This window comes from Neomonachus schauinslandi, chromosome 1 (genome assembly GCF_002201575.2).
Source record: "Neomonachus schauinslandi chromosome 1, ASM220157v2, whole genome shotgun sequence".
NCBI lineage: Eukaryota > Metazoa > Chordata > Mammalia > Carnivora > Phocidae > Neomonachus > Neomonachus schauinslandi.
In genome coordinates this window covers 57,054,758-57,075,756 of record NC_058403.1, presented here as the reverse complement: position 1 = coordinate 57,075,756, position 20,999 = coordinate 57,054,758, and the positions used below count along the sequence as shown (strand labels likewise).

Here is a 20,999-nt window from a genome sequence, read left to right as displayed (position 1 = left end):
CAAGCAGAAGAATGGAAAAAGTTTTAAATGCTGGACTACATATGTGGCAGAAGCTATGCAATGTTTTTGGGGGTGCTAAAATTTTTAAAACCAAGGTTCATCCCTCTGGGCTGATGTTGTCTAATGTCAGTGGTAAGCTCTCTCTAGGGTCCTGCATCTGTTCTGTGTTTGCTGTTTCTCTGACCCTCCTGATGTAAAAACATTGGAGAAAGTACAGCTGCTTCATGATTCATGAAAGCAACTGAATCTGTAAGTGAATTGAAGAATTTGCTCTGTATGTAGCTCCTAAAATATTTGGAAATGAATTTTAAGAAGCCCAACTCTACTTTGCTTTTTGTCTTTCACAATAAAATTGGAGATAGATTGATGCTTTTAAAACTGATTCTAAAACACAATGCAATCACTTTTTTAAATGTAGTAAATTCTTCAAAAATGTAGTAAATTCTTTAAATTTGCCCCATTTAAATAAAAAGTACAATTTTTTAATCAAACAGTACTTAATTATAATGGGACAAGGGTCAGAATAGAAATGTAATTGCTAGATGAAGTAGAAATTTAAAGCAAAATTGACTTGTAACTGAGCTAACAAACTTTGGAGCCAGGATTCTTTCATTTTTTTTTTTTTTATTATTAGAAGGAAGACAGGAGTCAGATTCTGAGGGAGAGTTCTGTCTTCAGCGGGACTCTCAGGACTCCAGCTGTGGAGGAATAAAGAGCCAGTCATGGTGATAAAAGTAACAAAATAGATATCTTTAAAAATACACTAGATGTTACATAAGGTTTTTGGGGGTTTTTTTCCAAATTTTGTCTCATTAGCATGGGCTTTTTTAATATGAAAAAAATCCTTAAAATAGTAGATCAAAAAGGTTTTATGCTGAGATAAACAAAGTGTATATGACTTGTCTCTGTTTTGGGACAATATCTTGGGATCCTTGGCTATATGACTTTTGACTTCTGGGACCATTTTAAATGGATCATGAGCCTTGCCTCAGCTGCCACAGGAAGTTTGCATTCCACCTTGAGCATGGGAAAGAAAGTTGTGTAAATGCTGGGTAAATATTTCACAGGATGTTTCCTCGGTAAGTAATGGATGTCCTAAGGTACAGTTGCTCTGTGTTAAACTGCGGTGGTTGAAATACATGAATATTTCAGTTCCAACACTAAAGACAGATACGAGGAAATTATAGTACTGGTTCACTGAGCTCTTTAAAATCATTCATCTGGGGGCCTCCAACCATCACACAGTGTCTGTTTGAATCAATAAATACAATGATAGCTGTTTTTTTACTTTATTTTATTTTATTTTTTTAAAGATTTTATTTATTTATTCATGAGAGACAGAGAGAGAGAGAGGCAGAGGGAGAAGCAGGCTCCCAAGGAGCAGGGAGCCCGATGCGGGACTCGATCCCAGGACCCTGGGATCATGACCTGAGCCGAAGGCAGACGCTTAACCATCTGAGCCACCCAGGCGCCCGATAACTGTTTTTTTAAACTTATGTACTTAGAATCATTGAAGTTCGGCCTTGGGAGAAAATCACCAGCCTCCAGGAGAAAGACTTACAAAATCAGCTTCTGTCAATGACCACAGATATCACAAATCTAGATTTCCCATTTGGAATCTCAAATGGGTGAATTTAATTAGCTCCCATAATTAGAAGCACAGGGGTGCCTGGGTGGCTCAGTTGGTTAAGCGTCTGCCTTCGGCTCAGGTCATGATCCTGGAGTCCCGGAATTGAACCCCAGGTCCAGCTTCCTGCTTGGTGGGGAGTCTGCTTCTCCCTCTGCCCCTCACCTGACTCATGCTCGCTCTCTCTCACTCTCAAATAAAAAAATAAAATCTTAAATATATATATACATATATATATAAATATATAAAATTAGAAGCACAGCTAATTATTACAAGTGGCCTTGGAGAAAACAGTCCACCTTGACCCTGAGCTATTTGATCTTGAACTTTTCCATTTCTTCCTTTTATTGCTTCTCTTCTATTTCATCCAGACAATACCCACATGAAAAATGTTGAAAATGAAAGTTTCCTTTAACTGATATTCAAGATGTCATTTAGCTCGGAACTTTATTATTTAGAGAGAGAACATGTAGCTAATATTAACGATGATCTTGTTCCATTGATATTTATCTACAGATTAAAGACACCTGCCCTTCCCTCATCTGTTGAGGAAGTGCTTCCTGTCACTCATATTCTCCATAACCTCAGATAAATCACTGGTATAATCACAATAAGCATTCTAATCTTGCCATGACATGATGTTTAGGAAGAAAAATCTAAAACCTTTTACATAAAAGAAGTTTCATAATCTCAAGCTATGAAAAGGGGGAAAAGGCATACTTACCATAGGTACTTTTTACCATGAATTCCCTGACCTTAATTTGATTAAAATCTCAACCTAAAGATTGCAACAATATAGATTTCTTTAGAGTTTGATTTTTCATGTCACTCAACTTTGAATGAGAAAAACCTCAATGTGGGGCAGAAAGGGTGGTAAAGCGGAAGGAGAAGTTAAGGACGGAGCCGCTCTGCAGATCAGTGTTTGAAAGTGAACAGCCGATTTGACGAGCAGCAAAAACCACAGAATATAGTACCACATCGTCTTTCTGTTCACTTCGTTTCACACACGATTCAGGCTCTTCCTACTGTCTTCTGCCACCTCCTTGCTCTTCTTTACTTATTTCACTGATGTCACTGAGGTAGGTAACCTGGTGCAATCCTGAAGAATTCAAGGGAGGAAGAGAAGTCTACCTGTGAAGTTTTTCTGTCCCTGATATGCACAGGAAATGAAGACGTTGCCTGGCATGCTTGGAATTGGGAAATTGTGTGGGGTGTTCTTCCTGATCCCACATCTGGGCATCTGGAGTATCAACGGTAAGGCACCTATGTAGATAATCTCTTGTTTTTTTCCCAGGGGGTGGTGGAGGGACTGTCTCGCTTGCAATGTCAAGTGGATAATGGTGGATGAAACATGTAGTGAGATTTGCTCACTGAGCACGTTCTAGAACATCAACCAAACAAGAGCATGGTTTTCAAGTCATAGCTTGGCTGATTTTCTTAAAAAACATGTTCCGATGGTGAGGAAAGAGAATTGGGCAGATGTTATAAATAAGGTACAAATTTATCACTACTTCTAGCAAAAATGCTCTGGATGCCATCCTGATGATTGAATAGCTTGGCTTTTCGAGACGGAGGCAAACAGAGTGCTGTAGTGTTCAGCTGGATGGGTGTTGGATAACTGGGCTTGTACCTGACTCTGTGGTTACTCTTGAGTAATGTCACTAAATAGAGTTGCCCTATTTGCCTCAGTGGGGTGTGTGCCTGGAGAATACCGAATGAGAAAATGCTCAGAAATCGAGGATTAGAGCATTCTGTCATTGTTTCTATTAGGCTCAAAGAGAACGGTTGCTACTTGGGTGTCATGTGGCATAGAAAACAGCTTGAGGTCTGCATAGATGATGTGTGGCCACCTCTGCAAAGATTTTATGAGGGCAAAAAAGCAATTTCTTCCTTCTAGTGAGTTCATTTCCTCCCTTACATGGACACAGGGGCCCATATATTGAAAGACTGTAAACAGCTAGCAGAAGTTTCTGATTTTCTCAGGTCTGATTTCAAATCTTCTGCCTGGTTATTCCCACAAACACACATACTCTTATCAGTTTGTGCGCTGTGGTTTTAAGCTGGAAAATATGGTGACTGAAATCCTCTAGAATGTCATCTTAAATTCTGGAACTTCTTTGGTTTGGAATTTGTCTCCGTGGATGTTAGGATGACACACAACCAGGTGCAGAATAAAAATTCCCAGGCACCTAAGCATTGTTATGTGTGCGAGTAATTTACATTGATGAGGTTCTTAGATGGCTGGCTGGGTTTTTAATTTTCATTAAGATGCCTAAAATCACACAGCTATAACTGGAGTCATATATTAAATAGAATTCATACCAATTTGAAGAGCACATAAACTATCCTCTGTGAAATTGAGGAAAATAATGTTCAGTGCTGGGGCGCCTGGGTGGCTCAGTCGGTTAAGTGTCTGCCTTCGGCTCAGGTCATGATCCCAGGGTCCTGGGATTGAGTCCTGCATCGGGCTCCCTGCTCAGCAGGAAGTCTGCTTCTCCCTGTCCCTCTGCCCCTTCCTCTGCTTGTGTTCTCTCTCTGTCAAATGAATAAATAAAATCTTTAAAAAAAGAATGTTCAGTGCTGTATCACACTGGGAGTGGGGTACAATTTCTATTCCCCTCCCAATGTGTTTACAAAGCTAGACTGGGGCCAGGGAGGTTAAGACTGGGTTTGTTTACTGGCTCTGCCACTTACTGTGTGACCTTGGTGAAGTTTCTTATCCTCTCTTAGCCTTAGTCTCCTCACTTGTAAGATAGAGATAATAATTATACCTAAAATATGGGCCTATTGTGAAGACTATAAATGCAATAATATGAGTGAAGTGCCTGGTATAATAAGTGCACATAATAAAAGCTGGTAAATGTTAATGGTGTTTTGCTGATATTATTTTCACCAAGCACCCCCCACAAAATTCAGTTAAATGGGAAATAAGTGTTAATGTTATCGTTTTAAATAGTTGAGCTTTTAAAGCTTAAAAAAAAAAGTAAATAAATAAAATACACTGCACAATATATTTGACCCCAACTATAGAGAATCAAATTATTTGGAAAATGAAATGGAAAGCCTCAAAGTGCCAACCAGGTTTACTGTAAAGCAGTTGATAGATTGAAGCATTACTTGCATTAAATTTAAGATATAGGTTGAGATAAATGTTTAGTGAGAATTGTTCTCCCAGACAGAGCTGATGGCTCCATTCCTTAAAACCACATTAATTTTAACCTATTTATCTTGGGGATTTTCTGTGATTTACTAAATTATTGAGTTCTTTACACTGGCACGGCTTCAAAATGCCTAAATATTTTTTTAATTTTTAATTTAATTTTTCTTTAATTTTTATGGATTTCTTTCCCTCCACTTAAAAGCAATATGAGATCTGTGTGCCTCTTCTCAGGAATGAGGCTGCATCTACCATAAGGTTGGAAAAAAATGTTATATTCCTATAAACTTCTTGTTTAAGGTCCTTCTTTATAATAAAATTATGCTTGCTTGCTTTTTGTGTTTCTCAAAAAAAAAAAATTAGAGGGAACTCTGCCCCTTGGTATCTGGCTATGATTTCGATCTCTGTCTTGATGAAAGGAATAAAGGCGTCCGCACCTTCCTTTCATGCACAGATGGGCAGATTATACTGGGAAGAACGAGGCCGCAAGTGGAGATGCATCACCAGGGAGCAGCTCGCAGCTGCGAGGCTTTGGACCACTTGTTCAGTTGAGGATCAACCAAGGATTCTGTCTTCAAGCAGGCCGGAGTCCTGCAGTTAATGTCTGGGTACCACTTGGCACTATATATGGCCTGAAATGAAGACAGTAGGAAATCTTTGACTGACCGCTGCTTATTGTGATAAAAAAAAAAAAAATCCTAATCTGATCTAGTACCAGAGGCCACTTATGGTTTGGCTCCATCAAGAACACATTAGTTAGGTCTGAGTCTCCATTTGGCACTTGTCTATGTCCTCTTTCTCCTTCACTATGATAGTTGAGTATGGTCCATGGATCCATACCCCACATCCCACTCAGATTGTCCCTTCACTGGGAACTGGCCATATCCTTGGGTCAGAGCAAAAACAGGGCAGAAAGTGCTCCGCACCTATCATTTTTTGAAGTTCCTTTTTGATAACACAGTGTCTTTTTCAGGCTTAATGTCATGGCTCTAGCTATTTGTTCCTATTGAAATGTGTACCCGGTGTGCTGGAGGTAGAACTCATTCTTCTGCCAAATGCTTGTGTATTGTTATTACCAAAATGCCTGCCACAAAATATGATTATCTTTTACGTAAATGTCTAGGAAAATAGTCTGCAGCTAAAGGACTTCTTGGATTAAGGCATGAAAAGATTAACCTGTGTGCTGATAAGAGCCTTGAATAGGCTTTCCTAACCCTGAGTCTTTAATTGTTGCTTCCTCTGTCCCACTATCAAAATTTCCTCTGTTGTAGTGTTGAAGTCAAATGCTGCTTATCTTGCTCCCCTGGGGCTTTCCTACTTAATTTTCATTATTTGTGAGTTTCATCTTTACTTACGAGTTCCAAATTGTTGAAGGAAAAATGTTCAAAGGTGTTCATAATCATGTCGCCAAATTAAATCCATCTTTTGCTGTGTTTCTTGGAAAGGCAGTGGCAGAGTAGTTAGGATCAGGGACTAGAGCCAGACCGCCTGGATTACTGTCCCCTCTCTGCCATTTACTGTGACTGTAACCTCTCTGGTTCTGTTTCCTCATCTCAGCAATGGGGACAATATTGACACTGATCTTATGGGGTTGCTGCAGTAAGTGAATTAATTCTATACAACACTTAGAACACATTAATTTTAACCTTTATATCTTGAGGACTTCCTATGATTTACTTGACACATCATTAAGTGCTGTGTCACTTTAGCTAATAATGTTCTTTTAGTCCAAAATTTAGCTTGATAATTCCCTTCAAGTAGGCTTGGGAGGCCATCTCTTGTTTGGGGTTGAGAAAAGTTGTCTATAAATAACTCTTGATATCATTATCTACAATCATCCACAGTTACCAAGCGATAACAAAGCTTTGGTCGTCATGTGACTCCAGTGACATTGCCTTTGTGAGCTGTTCTATCGTATGCACTTTGCTTCTCTTTTCTAATAGCCTCCATTCCCTTACCTCAAAATAAGCTCAGTCTTACCCACCTATCCTTTCATGGTCATGGCCTCTGATTTACATGCTTGTCTCTATGGAAGCAATTACGGTGTGCTTGTGCCCACATGTGCAGGGGTATCATTCTCAAATGCTCAGAATCTAAACTTGTCTAATTTGAGGCTCACTTTGAACAGAGTCCAGGAGAGTGTTGGAACGGCCATCTGGGCCAGTCATAGGGAAACCCCAAGTTTAGCTGGTAGAGCTAACTTCTCCTTTTCTCCTTCCTGTTAGCCATATTTATCTTGTGAACACAGCCTGGAACTCACAAATGTCATTAGCAGCTCATTGTCCAGAAGTGGTTATAAGGCAGGCTGGGGCACTTAGGTTCTAGCTGGGTGGTTGTGGCCTTATTTAATTTTCTTCTACCATTTAGAAGAGGAGAATTAATATTGGGGAACAGCTGGCAGTTTCTGCTCACATGGATATTGTTAATTATCTTCTAGGGCTTTGAAAATGCCAGTGAATCTCTGTGATCTCTGTGGTAGAGTGCATTAGGAAGGGGAGGAAGTACCTGAGAGAGAAGTAGAGGCAGACGTTCCCTGTGTCTTTACAGCAACACAGAACCCATGCTTACCCTGAGCATCCCAAGTAACCACATTATCACTGAAGGCAATATTTAGAAATACTTATGTTGATTTCTGATGCAATGACAAAGTCTCTCTTTGATGCTACTGGCCACAGCTTCTAAGGTATGCTTCTAAGTTTTTCTGTGCTGCTTTTCTTCCAGAAGGCACTGTGATCAAGGTAGAGGGCCTAGCATTTCTGAAGGACAGGGCCTCCTGGGAGCAGGTGGTCAAAGTCTTCTGGAACTATTGTCTAAATTGTCGATATGAATCATTGTTCTTTAGGGCTCACTAAACTGGCTAAAAACGTTTGCTACTCCACAGAGAGAATTGCAGAATTGGCCAACCAACACTCTACTAGATATTCATTCTTGTCAAATGGGGTGGGCAGAACTCTGCAGAAATGGAACACGTGTGAATCCTTTGGCTGTGGTCAGTGACCAGTAGGGTAGAACCACAAGGGGACATTTGTCATTTGGTAGAGATGTAATGGAGGAGTTACTGAAAGAAAGCTTGGAAAAGTATATAAAGACAAAGGTATTTTTACTTCCCACTTTTGACCAAGGCCAGCCTTGCTGGTTAGAGTAATTCTTTCTTCTTTTTTTCTTTTTTTCTTTTTATTATTTTTTAGATGGGGGAGGGGCACAGAGAGAGAGAGAGAGAATCATAAGTAGGCTCCATGCCCAGTGTGAACCCCGACATGGAGCTCGATCTCATGACCCTGAGATCATGACCTGAGCCAAAATCAAGAGTCAGACACAACTGACTGAGCTACCCAGGCGCCCCTGGTTAGTATAATTTTGTAGGATTTCATCTATCATACAAAAGGACATTTTTCTATGGGATATACTGCCTTTTCTATGTCTATTATATTTGTTTGCCCAATGCATACGCCAGTCATTATGCATGACTGCTGATCCTTGACTCAGCTGGGAATAACTGCTCAGAGCAGAGGTACTTGGGGCAGACCTTCTGGTTTCCATCTTGTCTCTGCCACCTGCAGGCTTTGCTCAACTACTGTGCCACTTCCCTAAATCCATCCTAAGGAATAATAATATCCGGTATTTTTTTGTTGTCTATTACGAGCCAAGCACAATGCTAAGAACTTTTGCTATGTGTTCTCATTTACTTCCACAACTACCGGCAGATAAGAGCTTTCGCTTTGGAGTTAGCCAGGTCTGGGCTCAAGTCCTGGTCTTGGCTCGGACTCCCATCAGCTGGTTGTCTTCAGCAAGTGGCCTAGCTTCTCTAATACTTCGTTTTTCCAGCTTAAAAATTAAGATAACAACTCTAAGTGCCTGATAAGATTTTAAGGATCAAATGAAACGATATATGTATGGTACCTAAGAGTGAAAATCACATTATAAGAACTCAAAAATATTAGTTACGTCCTTATCTTCCCCCCCATCAGGAGGACCTAGGGTGGGTCTGCAGCACTTTGATAATATGAGGTGCTGTGTGCCTGTGAGCAAGTGACAATGAATGTGAAGCAGTGATTCTGGAGGTGATCCCCCAAATGTGAGTTATGCCGCTATCCATGTGCTGTGTGACTTGAGGATGGCTAATGCTCTCTGTGGGTCCTGTCTTTTAATATCTCAAGGAGAGGAAATGGCACAGGTACTTTGTGAGCTTTGCTGACTGTTAGACAAAGCTATGGCAAATACTAAAATGACTATTTCAAGACAAGACAATTTTAGATTTATCCCAAACTAGATAAAACCAAGAAATGGCTTAAAGTCTTATACTGCTCAATAAAACGAGATTGAAAAGATAGTCTTCAAATTTTCCCCCAAATAGTCATATCACAGAATGAGAAATTCTAGCCCTAAAAGAAATTGCTTCAAAGTGTGCTAAATAAATACCACATGAAAGCAAACTTAAAGTTTTCACATACTGGTACAATGAGACTTTTAAGGAGGAAATGGTAATAGAGATGATTGTGAAAATCCTCTCAATTTTCTCATTTCTTGTCCTTTGTTTTTTAAGCCATGGGAATGAATTTGGATTCATACCATGTGCATTCTTGTCGTGAAGTTAATTCTTTAATTCTTTCCAGTTCCATTTTTCTAAAGGAACTTTACATTAATGTGAGTCTCTCTCTCTCTTTCTCTCTATGTGTGCATGTTTGCATGTGTGTTTTTAGACAGGGAAGAGATGCCCATCCCCTTCTAAAGACCAATACCACCAAGAAACCACTGACTTTTGTTTGTGTGTCTGTGTGTCAAGTATTCAATTTGGCCTTTTAAAGTTCTTTGGTTTTTTGAGTAAGATTGTAAGCACTGAGATTACTAGCAATTAAGAGGTCCACTATTCAACAAAGCTTCTCTTCCTGTAAAAAAATAAAAAAATAAAGACCAATATCAGACAATATCCGCAGAGAAGAAGAAAAACCTGAACTATTATTTCATACTATATCTATGTCTTGGATCCATATTACATGGCATGTTGTTTGTCAGGTAGATGTATGTGAATATCTCTCATCCATGGTAGGGACTGAGGCTCTCAGTTTTCATTGTACCCCTGAGATCATGACACAGGGTTTGGCTTAGATTACCAATGGTCACTCTTTACAATAGAAGCTCTGTTTTAATCTTGCACGCATACATCAAGTTTCCCAGGTGTTCCTAGCACTTCTGGGGATATCTGACTTATGTAGGAGGTTTGTTTACCAGAGTTAAAGTGGTAAGCTTAATGCACACTGCAGAATACATGAAATCAGTGATGTCTGCATTTCAACACTTCATCTCATGTCACCTCATGATTTGCGGAGTCTATGCCCGCTAGTTTATGGTCAGGAGTGTACCACATGGGCTTTCTGATGCAGTGCATGTGATTCCTTAAGGTGTCCAGGAACCTTTCAGAACCTCTGCTGTGTGATTCCATGGCTGCCATTGCTGTGCATGAGTTGGTCTTGACTTTGTTCAACCTACTGCCCCAGGGGACCCCTGAACCTATACCAATTTGCAGGGGAACAGGCACTTGCTTCCCTTCCCTGGGGGTCATCAGATCTCCCCTGCTGTCCACCACTCAGGCCCTCGAAAGTAAGGCAGATTGTACCACCGGGAAAGTTTGTTTTCCTCCTCGGGAGACTTGTTTTCCTCCTAAGTCTGAAGACTTCCCTCCTTCTGTAGCCTCCTCACCATGTACCTAAGTTTTGGAGTTTTATCTGTGTTTGTCTATCATGGTATCTTCTGACAGAAGCTGAAATCCTGCTTCACACCACAGAAAATTATTGATGTATTACACCTTTCATGATCATTGTGGTTTTCAAAAATTATTTATTGACACTTTTTTAATTTAATTTAATCTTATTATGTTATGTTAGTCACCATACATTAATACCCATCACCAGGCTAACCCATCCCCACCCCTTCCCCTCTAGAACCCTCAGTTTGTTTCTCAGAGTCTATAGTCTCTCATGGTTCATCTCCCCCTCCAATTTCCCCCTTCATTTTTCCCTTCCTTCCCCTAATGTCCTCCATGCTATTCCTTATGTTCCACAAATAAGTGAAACCATATGATAATTGACTTTCTCTGCTTGACTTATTTCACTTAGCATAATCTCCTCCAGTCCCATCCATGTTGATGTAAAAGTTGGGTATTCATTCTTTCTGATGGCTGAGTAATATTCCATTGTATATATGGACCACATCTTCTATTGACACTTTTATGTTTAACTCTGTCATAGCTCAAATGAAGGCAGTCTGCACTCATTACAGTCATTCATTTCTTTCAGTAAATATAATCGTTTTGAACTTTCCATGCATGTGTAAGAATTTTTCAATGGAGCAAGAGTGAATCTCAGTTGGGATTTTCCTCGTGGTAACAGTTATAATCAAGGTGCATGGTCTTTAAAAATTAGAAATAATTGTACTTCACATATGATTCATAATCATGAAGCTATTTTTTTTATGAGCTAATAGCTTTCACAAATTACCTACCCTCCCTGGCTCCTGATGGTATTTACACCTGCAGCTACACTTGCTCAACTGGAAGGTACTGGCCCGTGGGGTTATTTGTGGCTGGCATATCTTTCTGATTGGCTGGCTGATCCAGGTGTCTGGATGACCACAGAGTATCACTTGTTAAATATTTTGAATATCACCCCTCAGTGGACATAAATCAGGCCTTCCCACACTGTATACTTGCAAGGTCTAGTTTTTCTTTAGTGGTTATAGCTTAACCACTATGGTGTATGTTGAGATGCATACATTCTTCACCTCTGCCCTGTAGGCCACCTTTGTAATAGCTCAGATGTATCTGCTCTGCTCCCTTAGTGCATAGATAGCATTAGTCAGAGTTGTGAACAGGAAATTTTTCTCTTCCTGAGCTCTCTTTGTTCAGTCTCAGGCTACTTCAGGCCTTCTTCCTTTCATACTAAGCCCACCTCGTCCTGCAGAGACAGGTACTATCTCATCAAGAAAGTCATGGACCTGATAGGAGGACAGATGCATAAACGCATATTTAATTATAAAGGAATGCTGCATGTCACATAGAACAGCATGGGACACTCACAGAGTGGGGGGATGTCCAGTGGACTTGGGTTGCTGAAGGATGGGGGTGGGGTGAGTTTGCAAAAGCAAGTAGGGGTTAAATTTTATTTTTTTTTATTTTTAATTTTTTTTAAGATTTTATTTATTTATTTGAGAGAGAGAGAATGAGAGAGAACACATGAGAGGCGGGAGGGTCAGAGGGAGAAGCAGACTCCCTGTCGAGCAGGGAGCCCGACGTGGGACTCGATCCAGAGACTCCAGGATCATGACCTGAGCCGAAGGCAGTCGCTTAACCAACTGAGCCACCCAGGCGCCCGGGGTTAAATTTTATTTGATGGAATCTGGACACTTCCTGCAGGCATTGAAGAGTCTCTGAAGGGTTTAAGGCACAAAATCCTTCTATTGGATTTTCATTTTGAGAATGAAAACTGTGACAGTGATGTGGAGAATAAATGGGGTGGGGGGGAGGGGAACAAGGCCAAGTTTGGAATGTAGAAGACTAGTTGGTGGGCTGTGAAATAATCCACATGAAAGGAAATAAGACCCAAATTAAGGCAGTTTTATGGAAGCAAATTGGCAAGACATTTTAGATGCTGAATCAATTTAACTTGATGACTGATAGAATGGGACAGGAAAGAAGAAAGAAACCAAGAGGGCTCCCAGGTTCTGGCCATGTCACAAATAGAGCTACTTTTAATTATCACCACATACCAGCAATTCTGAATAATATCAGCGATAAAATACTCCTCCCCTCAAAAATATCTTTGGTCTAAATTCTAAATAATTACTATAGTTATTCCTGGGTTTGAATGATATGTATGTAAGTTTCAAATTAGCACATTTTTAGTACTTCCCCTTTGATAAACATTGCATTCTACACAAAAGCTAAGTCAGATAATTTCCCAGTTACAGAGTTGGCTCTGGACACACATACAGATTCGTGAGTTCATTTCATGAGTAAATTTATAATGTCCAGAATCACCTGAGTTTGCTCAGGTGTTGTGTCTCTGATCCCTGAGCCCCTACATATTTCTTCATTTCAACAGTAGATTTTAAATAAATAACAACACCACAGTGATATGGAGCCAAAGAAACAGAATGTGAGCCATTTCATTGCTTTCATTCTGTGCAACCACTTTGAATATTTATTTGTTTAAAATCTAAAAGTGAACAGGACAAACTGTGTGGTGTAATTTGTTTTCAGGTATGAACTGTAGTTTTGAAGTTTAAAACTTCATGTTTTATTGAATAATATTTATACAACTGAAATGTGTTCTCCTCAAAGTGTTGTTTTAAAATTAAAGAATGAATCAAAATAAAACTTCACATTTGTGGTACAATTTAGTAATTGCCTAAATTGTATCTTTTGTAGAATTTCAGTTTTAATAAAATTCATTTATTAGCTACTGGAAAATTATTTATATGGACTACTGTATCAGACTGTAACTAAAGGATGAAAGTTCATACTGTTTAAGTAGTTACAAAACTATTAAATAACTTGGTGCATTTTTCCCTTTTTGATTTTAATATTTTAAACATTTTTTATCTTCCATGGTTTTATGTATGAAGTTCAATGAAAGGAAATATTCACTGTCTTCATTTCTTTTCTGGCCATTTTATTGTTCGTTTCAACTCATGATCTCTGAAAACATTTTTCCATATAGAGGAGGGGGGTTGCTAGAAATGGTGCACTCTGGGCATCAAATATGCTAGGTATACCCTAGTCATGGAATATGCATGCTATAATACACAGTCATGGCTTTCATAAAGATTTATAAAATGTAAGTCTTCCAGGGCACCTGGGTGGCTCAGTCAGTTAAGCGTCTGCTTTCGTCTCAGGTTATGATCCTGGAGTCCCGGGATTGAGCCCTGCATCAGGCTCCCTGCTCAGCGGGAGTCTGCTTCTCCCTTCACCCCTCACCTCGCTGGAGATCTCTCTCTCCCTCTCAAATAAATAAATACAATCTTAAAAAAAAAAACAAACTATAAGTCTTCTGAAACCTCTAGTGACTTAAAAAGAGATACTTCATCATACAAAAGCCAGAGGATGATAGAGGTTTCATCCTTTTACTGAATATGTTTATTTGAATTATTTTTGGCATTGAAAATTCCCCACCATTAGCTATGAATGTTTGAGAATAACAGCAGGAACAACTAACGTTGGCAGATACATTCCATCCAAAAGCAACTGTGTTCCTCACCTCTGTTTAGAAAATGCTTTTTTTACAAGACAAACCCCCCAGGGACAGCTTTTGATTTCCTGAATGTCATGAAACAGCCATGCGTGATTCAGGATGAGCGAAGTGTCAACATGGATGTCTGATGGAGAATTCAAATTGTGCCACTTAGTTCTGTGTAGCTTTCCTGAGCTACAAACATCCGTTTGAGTCTCAAGGGGATGGGAAGTGTTAATACGCTCTTTGAACAAAGAGCGAGTCCTCTTGATGACTTTTAATGCCTGTTGGCAAGACTGCATTAATCTATTCATTCCCCCATTCAAGAAAAATCCCTGTCCAGCCAATGTGGTAGCCAGTGATCCTCACCCTGCTGATAAGAATATGCAGGAACCCCAGTGATGTTTCCACAATGCCACTGGGAGTCAGTGATGTGGTCAGGACCATCAGCTGGCTCTCCTCCTCTCCTACCCCTGCTCTGTGCACTCCCCCCATGCACATAGCCACATAGGCTGGGACTAGAAGAGATGTTCACTTGGGCTACTAGCATTGGGTGACAGCCTGATGGCTAAATGGAAAGGCAACATAGACTTAGAGCTGGTGTTATCGTGTCAGTCACACACTGAGGGAGGTGAAGTTGTGGATGAGTTTGTGTAGGGGAGGATGGTGGGTAAGGATTTTCCTGTTTTCATCCTGTTTTACAGAGATTGAGGTCCAGGGAGACTGGGTGGCTTTCTCAACATCACACAATATGTTAGTATTTGAGAGTATTTGAGCAACCATGTCTGAACGGTTATTCTAGTTTTTAGGTATTTACATGACTTTTATAGATATCCCAGAAGAATCAGACTCTGTATTTTCTCATGGTGAATAAGTGGAGTTTAAACATGGCCCATTTAATGCTTACTGCATTTATTCTGAAACAACCTGTGGTCTCCACGTCACTATGTGAGAAACCCATGATCCAAGTGTGTATCAATTCCCTGAATCTGCCATGAGATTCCTCCTTCTCTGCCTTTGCCCTTCCATGTGCTCAGTCTTAAAATACCTCCCCTGTCCCTTTCACTGCTCTGATTATCGAAGGGTTACTCGTTCACTACTGTTCAGCTCAAATATAACTTTTCCATTAAGCCTTGTCCCAATAGTCCCAGCTGAGGTTAATCCTCTGCACACCCAAACAAAGTCTGCACCTCTTTATAGTGTTATTTCATTCTCCCATCTGTCAAGCATTTTTATTTCCCATTGGAAAGCAAGCCCCTTGAAGGAAGATACCTTGTCTTATTTATTTCTATACCTCCCCCCAACAACTAACATACGAGGACTTCCAGGGTCCCTCTGAGCCCTATTTTCAGCTCAGATGAATTTGAAGATAAAAAGAGTGGTAAGGTAGATAGTAAATTTATTCTGGGAAAGTGGCTATGTTAGTTACTCTCATCTCATCAATTAAATGCTAAGCTCCTTGAGGGCGGGAAGGCCTTTTCTACAACCATCTTGTTGTTTTCCACAATGTTGGCACTGAGTTAGTTCTAGGCTCCATAACCTCTGACTGACTTATCTAGATCCAGGTATATGAAAAGCAAAGTTAGGAGGCTGAGGTAGTCTATTAACTTCAGGGGGAGGAATGGAGTTCTGGAAATGTGAGTTTCACTTGGCTTTTCAGCCTCTGGCCTCTTAGCTTTCTTGTTGCAAGTCTAACCACATCCAGGTGTTATATTGTTAGGCACTTCCTTTTGGTAAATTACCTTACCCTTTCTCTTCAAGTTTTTGAAAACTTCATCCTTATAAATTGGCTTTTAGTTTGCTTTCATTTTTATTTTGAATTTTTGGAAGCAACTGAATTAGCAAGTCTTAAAGTGAACTTGTTTGAGGTTTCAATGCATTTATAAATATAAAAATATTCACAAGTTTCTGAAAGTTCTCCACAGTTCTCAATCTGGTTCCTGGAAACTGAATCAGGTTTCTGAACAGAGGTTGATGAAATGTGAGCAGAAATTATACTGAGAGGTTTTTTGGAGGTTAGGAAATAGCTTAAAATGAGAATAGTTATGCTGGCAAGGGTGTAGAAATAAAGTGGAACATTCAGCTAAGTAGAGCAGCGTGTGCAAGGCAGGGCCAAAAGCTGTCTTTCACCTCAACATCCGAGTTGCCCTTAGCCTGCTTTGTCCTTAAAAGCTAGTTTAGGCTATCACCTCAGTTATGCTGATGTAAGACATACATCTGTTCAGAAGAACGCTTGGAGATGAGTGAAAGAAATTAATGAAGGGGATGTATTGGATATATTGCTGAGAGGGTAGTTCAAAAGGGGGAAAGACATCCAAGAAAACAAACATAAGGATGTAGAGAAAGGAACTTAAAGAGAAAACACTCTCAAGACCTTAGCTCTAATGGAAAAACAAAAATGTATGAACCACTATAGCATTCTTAACTAAAAGGAATCTGGCTGATTGTAGTTATTGTTTTACCAGCACAGGGAGTCAGTTCAGTAGTAGAATATTCTATGATTTATATACACTCATGATGTAACTGATACAAAAAAATTAAGTGGTTGTCATAAATTGGTGCCATTTTTCTTGCTCATGTGCATGAGTCTCCAAAGGGACAATATAATCCAACAAATATCAAAGAATGAATACTTCTACATAAATATACATTCTAAGTAATTGAAGTTTGCCCCTTTTGAGCCAAAATGTTTTTTGACATGACCATTTCTGATGAAATTCTTTGTAAAATGGATTGAGCTCTTCTTTGTTTCAAAAAATAGATATATTAAGCCTTATTGAAGGTTTTGTTTGTTGATTCAATCTTCTCATTATGAATATAGTTATTACTCTGTATTATATAACACAATTATGCCCTCTAAGCTAATTAGGAAATGATAATGGAATTATAAAGATTATGTATAAAGTCAGATGAGTTTGGGTTCTTGCAATATCTATTTTGCTTGTTTAGGGAATAATTCTTCTTCATGTATCTTGGTTCACAGTTACATCCTAGATGTTGAGGTTTCCAAGTAAATACTTTCATGGTAAGTTAAGGGTAACAGAACTTATTCAACAGTAATAGGTCATTTTAAAAGTTCTTTTTTCTTGGCTGCAGATTTTATATGCAACTGACAATTACTAACAGAAGGTTCATAGACGATAACAGAAAATCTGTTTCCAGGGAAAAGCTCTCCCCACCAAAACAAAAGGAGGCAACTTCCTGTATGTTAGGCCAAAAGACAGAACTTCCAAAAGAGATGCATCGCTGTTCCTCCCCCTTTGAAGACAAAACATTCATGTTATGTCAGAACATCCTATCATCCAACAATTATCTTGAGTTGCATGTGTCCTACATAGAAAAAGTCATGGAAAAAATTGCAAGGCAGCACTAAAGCCTTTGTGAAACAAGTAATGAATATTTCTAATGCCAAGTATAATAGGGAAATAATTGTCTACAAAAGTTCCTCTCTCCCACTTATTGGAATATATCAGAGCTAGTAATAGAAAATGTGATTATTACTCAAGAAACAATAACAGAGTAATGGTTAATGATTTAAAGAGTAATGAACTCTAGTATGAGTTTGAGTCTTAATTCCCCTATTTATTAGCATATAACTCTAGGCAAATGTTTTACTACCTCTGTAAGATAGGTGTCATAATAATATATTTTTTTGTTGTGAAGATTAAATGGGTTAAAATATTTAAAGTGTTTTTTTTAAGATTTTATTTATTTGAGAGAGAGAGGGGATGAGAGAAAGCATGAGTGGCGGGCAGGCTGGGAGAGGGAGAAGCAGACTCCCTGCTGAGCAGGGAGCCTGATGTGGGGCTTGATCCCAGGACCCCAGGATCATGACCCAAGCTGAAGGCAGACGCTTAACCGACTGAGCTCCACCCAGGCATCCCTATTTAGTGTGTTTTGAACAGCCCCTGGAATATAATAAATTATTGACCAAAAATTGTTATTATTATTTGCTACCATTGGAGTAGCTACAAAATAATAAAATAAAATAACATTTTATAATAATAAAAATGTCAGTAATATTTTGGAAATTGAGGAAATTATTCAACAATTGAAATTATTTTTTTCAACAAATACGTATCGTGTGCCTACTATATACCAGACACTCTGCTAGTAAGGGTTAATATACTAAAAAAATGTTATCTGGAGTGGCTGGGTGGCTCAGTCGGTTAAGTATCTGCCTTCAGCTCAGGTCATAACCCCAGGGTCCTGAGATTGAACCCCATGTCGGTCTCCCTGCTTGGTGGGGAGCCTGCTTCTCCCTCTGCCTCTCCCCCTGCTTGTGAGCTCTCTCTCTCTCTGTCAAATAAATAAATAAAATCTTTTTAAAAAAATGTTATCTGGGAAAATTATAAAATCATACTTGAGAAACCTTTGGCAGAATCTGCTGAGTGGCAAATATCTGGTCTTTCTAGAGCATATTTGATTTTAATTTTGTTTTCATCTTTCAGGGGAAAAATCATGTAACGAACAACTGTATGTAAAGAGATATTCCATATACACTGTCTCAGCAGGGAATTCATTTGATCTGAAATGCCCTGTGAAATACTGTACTAACAGACCTAATGTGATCTGGTGCAAGCTCGAAGGAAAAAGCTGTTTATCTCTTGGGTATAAACTTCAGGGATACACAAGCTGGAATGAAAATGAGAATATTTCAGTTTTTATTCTGCATTTTAATCACATGCTGCCTGGTGACACCGGGTCATACCGCTGTTCTGCAAATTTTTCATCTGGACTTGTTGAAAGCCACTCAGTAACCATTAATGTGACAGGTGAGTTCTACACCAAGACTATCTCATATTGGAGGACCCAGATTCTCAAGCATTTATGTTACACACTGAAGTCATGTAAATCGGAAAGTTGCCACACTCCTCAGATTGTGATCTGTGTGAGCAAGTGTGTGTGTAATTTTGGGGTGAGGTACAGAAAAATAGAGAAAAAATATAATAAAAGTTATTGTTCTTGCCTTTAAGGGGTATAGCATTTATTTGATAAATCCAATACTAGGCCACTGAAATACGGAAAAAATTACCAAGTGAATACCAATAGTAGTAGACAGCTCTCTATTCTTTGTCCTCTTTTCCTTTTATTTTTTTCTTCTACTTACCAATCCTTAACTTTTATTGATAATAAATCCTTGAAATTATATTTGTGGTGCTCAGACAATTATACACTTGTTAATAATTCATAGATTGCACAGAGAACAAACTGCACACAAAGAAACCAGACTCCCTGATGAGTTTTGAGGATGTTCATAGCTTTAGCTGCCTCCCCAGTCTCTCCCAGAGGCCCTCAATAGGCTCAAACATCAGGAAAACAGGTTGAGGTTAAGTTGGGCCAAACCAAACTGAATAAAACAAACAGAGAAGAGTAGAGGAAAATAAATGAATATGTTTAATTTATGAAACTCCCACATCATACTCCATGGTAAAAGAGTGAAAGCTTTTCCTCTCAGAACAGGAAGAAGAGGAGCCTGGGTGGCTCAGTTGATTAAGCATCTGCATTTGGCTCTGGTCATGGTCTCAGGGTCCTGGGATTGAGCCCCACATCCAAACCCACATCCAGCCCCACATTGGGCTCCCTGCACAGCCTGATTCTCCCTCTCCCTCTGCCCCTCCCCCTGCTCATGCTGGCTCTCTCTCTCTCTCTCTCTATCTCAAATAAATAAAGAAAAAAATCTTAAAAAAAAAAAGAACAGGAAGAAGAGGCTATCTGCTTTTGCCACTTTTATTCAACACTGAACTAGAGGTTCTAGCCAGAACACTTAGGCAAGAAAAAAGAAATAAAAGGCATCCAAATTGGAAAGGAAGAAGAGATAGTTTCACTTCTAAAATCCACAAAAGCTAGTAGAGTTAATAGATGAAATCAACAAGGTTGTATGATCAGCTAAAAAAAAAATCAATGGTATTTCTATACAATAGCAATGAACAATCTGAAAAGGAAATTAAAAAAACAATTCTATTTATAGTAGCCTCAAAAAGAATAAAATAAATTTACCTGGGAGATTTAAGACTTATACACTAAACAAAACATGGCTGAAAGAGATTAAAGAAGATAAAAATAAATGGAAAGACATGCCATTCACATTGGAAGACTTAAAATTGTTAAGATGGCAGTATTTCCCAGGGTGATCCACAGGTTCAATATAATTCCCATCAAAATCCCAACAACCTTTTTTTTTTTTTTGCATAGATGAAAAAGCTGATCCTAAAATTCACAAAAAGTTAAAATTACCAAAATACCAAAAAAAAAAAAAAAAAAAAAAAAAAAAAAAACTTGCAAAAGAAAAGCAAAGTTGGAGGATTCACACTCCTTCATTTAAAAATTTGCTATAAAACTACAATAATCAAAACAGTGTGGGGCGCCTGGGTGGCTCGGTCGTTAAGCGTCTGCCTGTGGCTCGGGTCATGATCCCGGGGTCCTGGGATTGAGGCCCGCATCGGGCTCCCTGCTCCACGGGAGGCCTGCTTCTCCCTCTCCCACTCCCCCGGCTTGTGTTCTCTCTCTCTGTCAAATAAATAAATTAAAAAAATTAAAAAAAAAAAAAACAGTGTGGTACTGGCAAAAGATATATATACAGATCAATAGAATAAAATTAAGAGTCCAGAATAAATCCATACATCTTTGGCCAATTGACATTTTTTTTTCTTCCAAGATTTTATTTAAGTTCAAGGTAGTTACCATATAGTGTAGTATTAGTTTCAGGAGTAGAATTTAGTGATTTATCACTTTCGTATAACACCTAGTGCTTATCACAACAAGTGTCCTCCTTAATGCCCATCATCCATTTAACCCATCCCCCCCACTTCCACTCCAGCAACCCTCAGCCTGTTCTCTGTAGTCAAGAGTCTCTAATGGTTTGCCTCCCTATTTTTACCTTATTTTATTTTTTCTTCCCTTCCCTGATGTTCATCTGTTTTGTTTCTTAAATTCCACATATGAATGAAATCATATGGTATTTGTCTTTCTCTGACTGACTTCTTTCACT

The 20,999-nt window shown here is 39.0% G+C and overlaps 1 protein-coding gene across 1 annotated transcript in view; it reads left to right on the top strand.

Moving 5' to 3' along the window:
- Nucleotides 1–2,779: 2,779 nt before the first annotated feature.
- BTLA (B and T lymphocyte associated) overlaps nt 2,780–20,999 on the top strand; it is a 29,108-nt gene continuing 10,888 nt past the window's right edge. The window contains exons 1-2 of the mRNA XM_021692587.1: nt 2,780–2,881; nt 18,460–18,783. Coding sequence (XP_021548262.1) covers nt 2,794–2,881; nt 18,460–18,783 — 412 coding nt within the window. The 5' untranslated portion in view covers nt 2,780–2,793. The remainder of the gene's footprint in view (nt 2,882–18,459; nt 18,784–20,999) is intronic.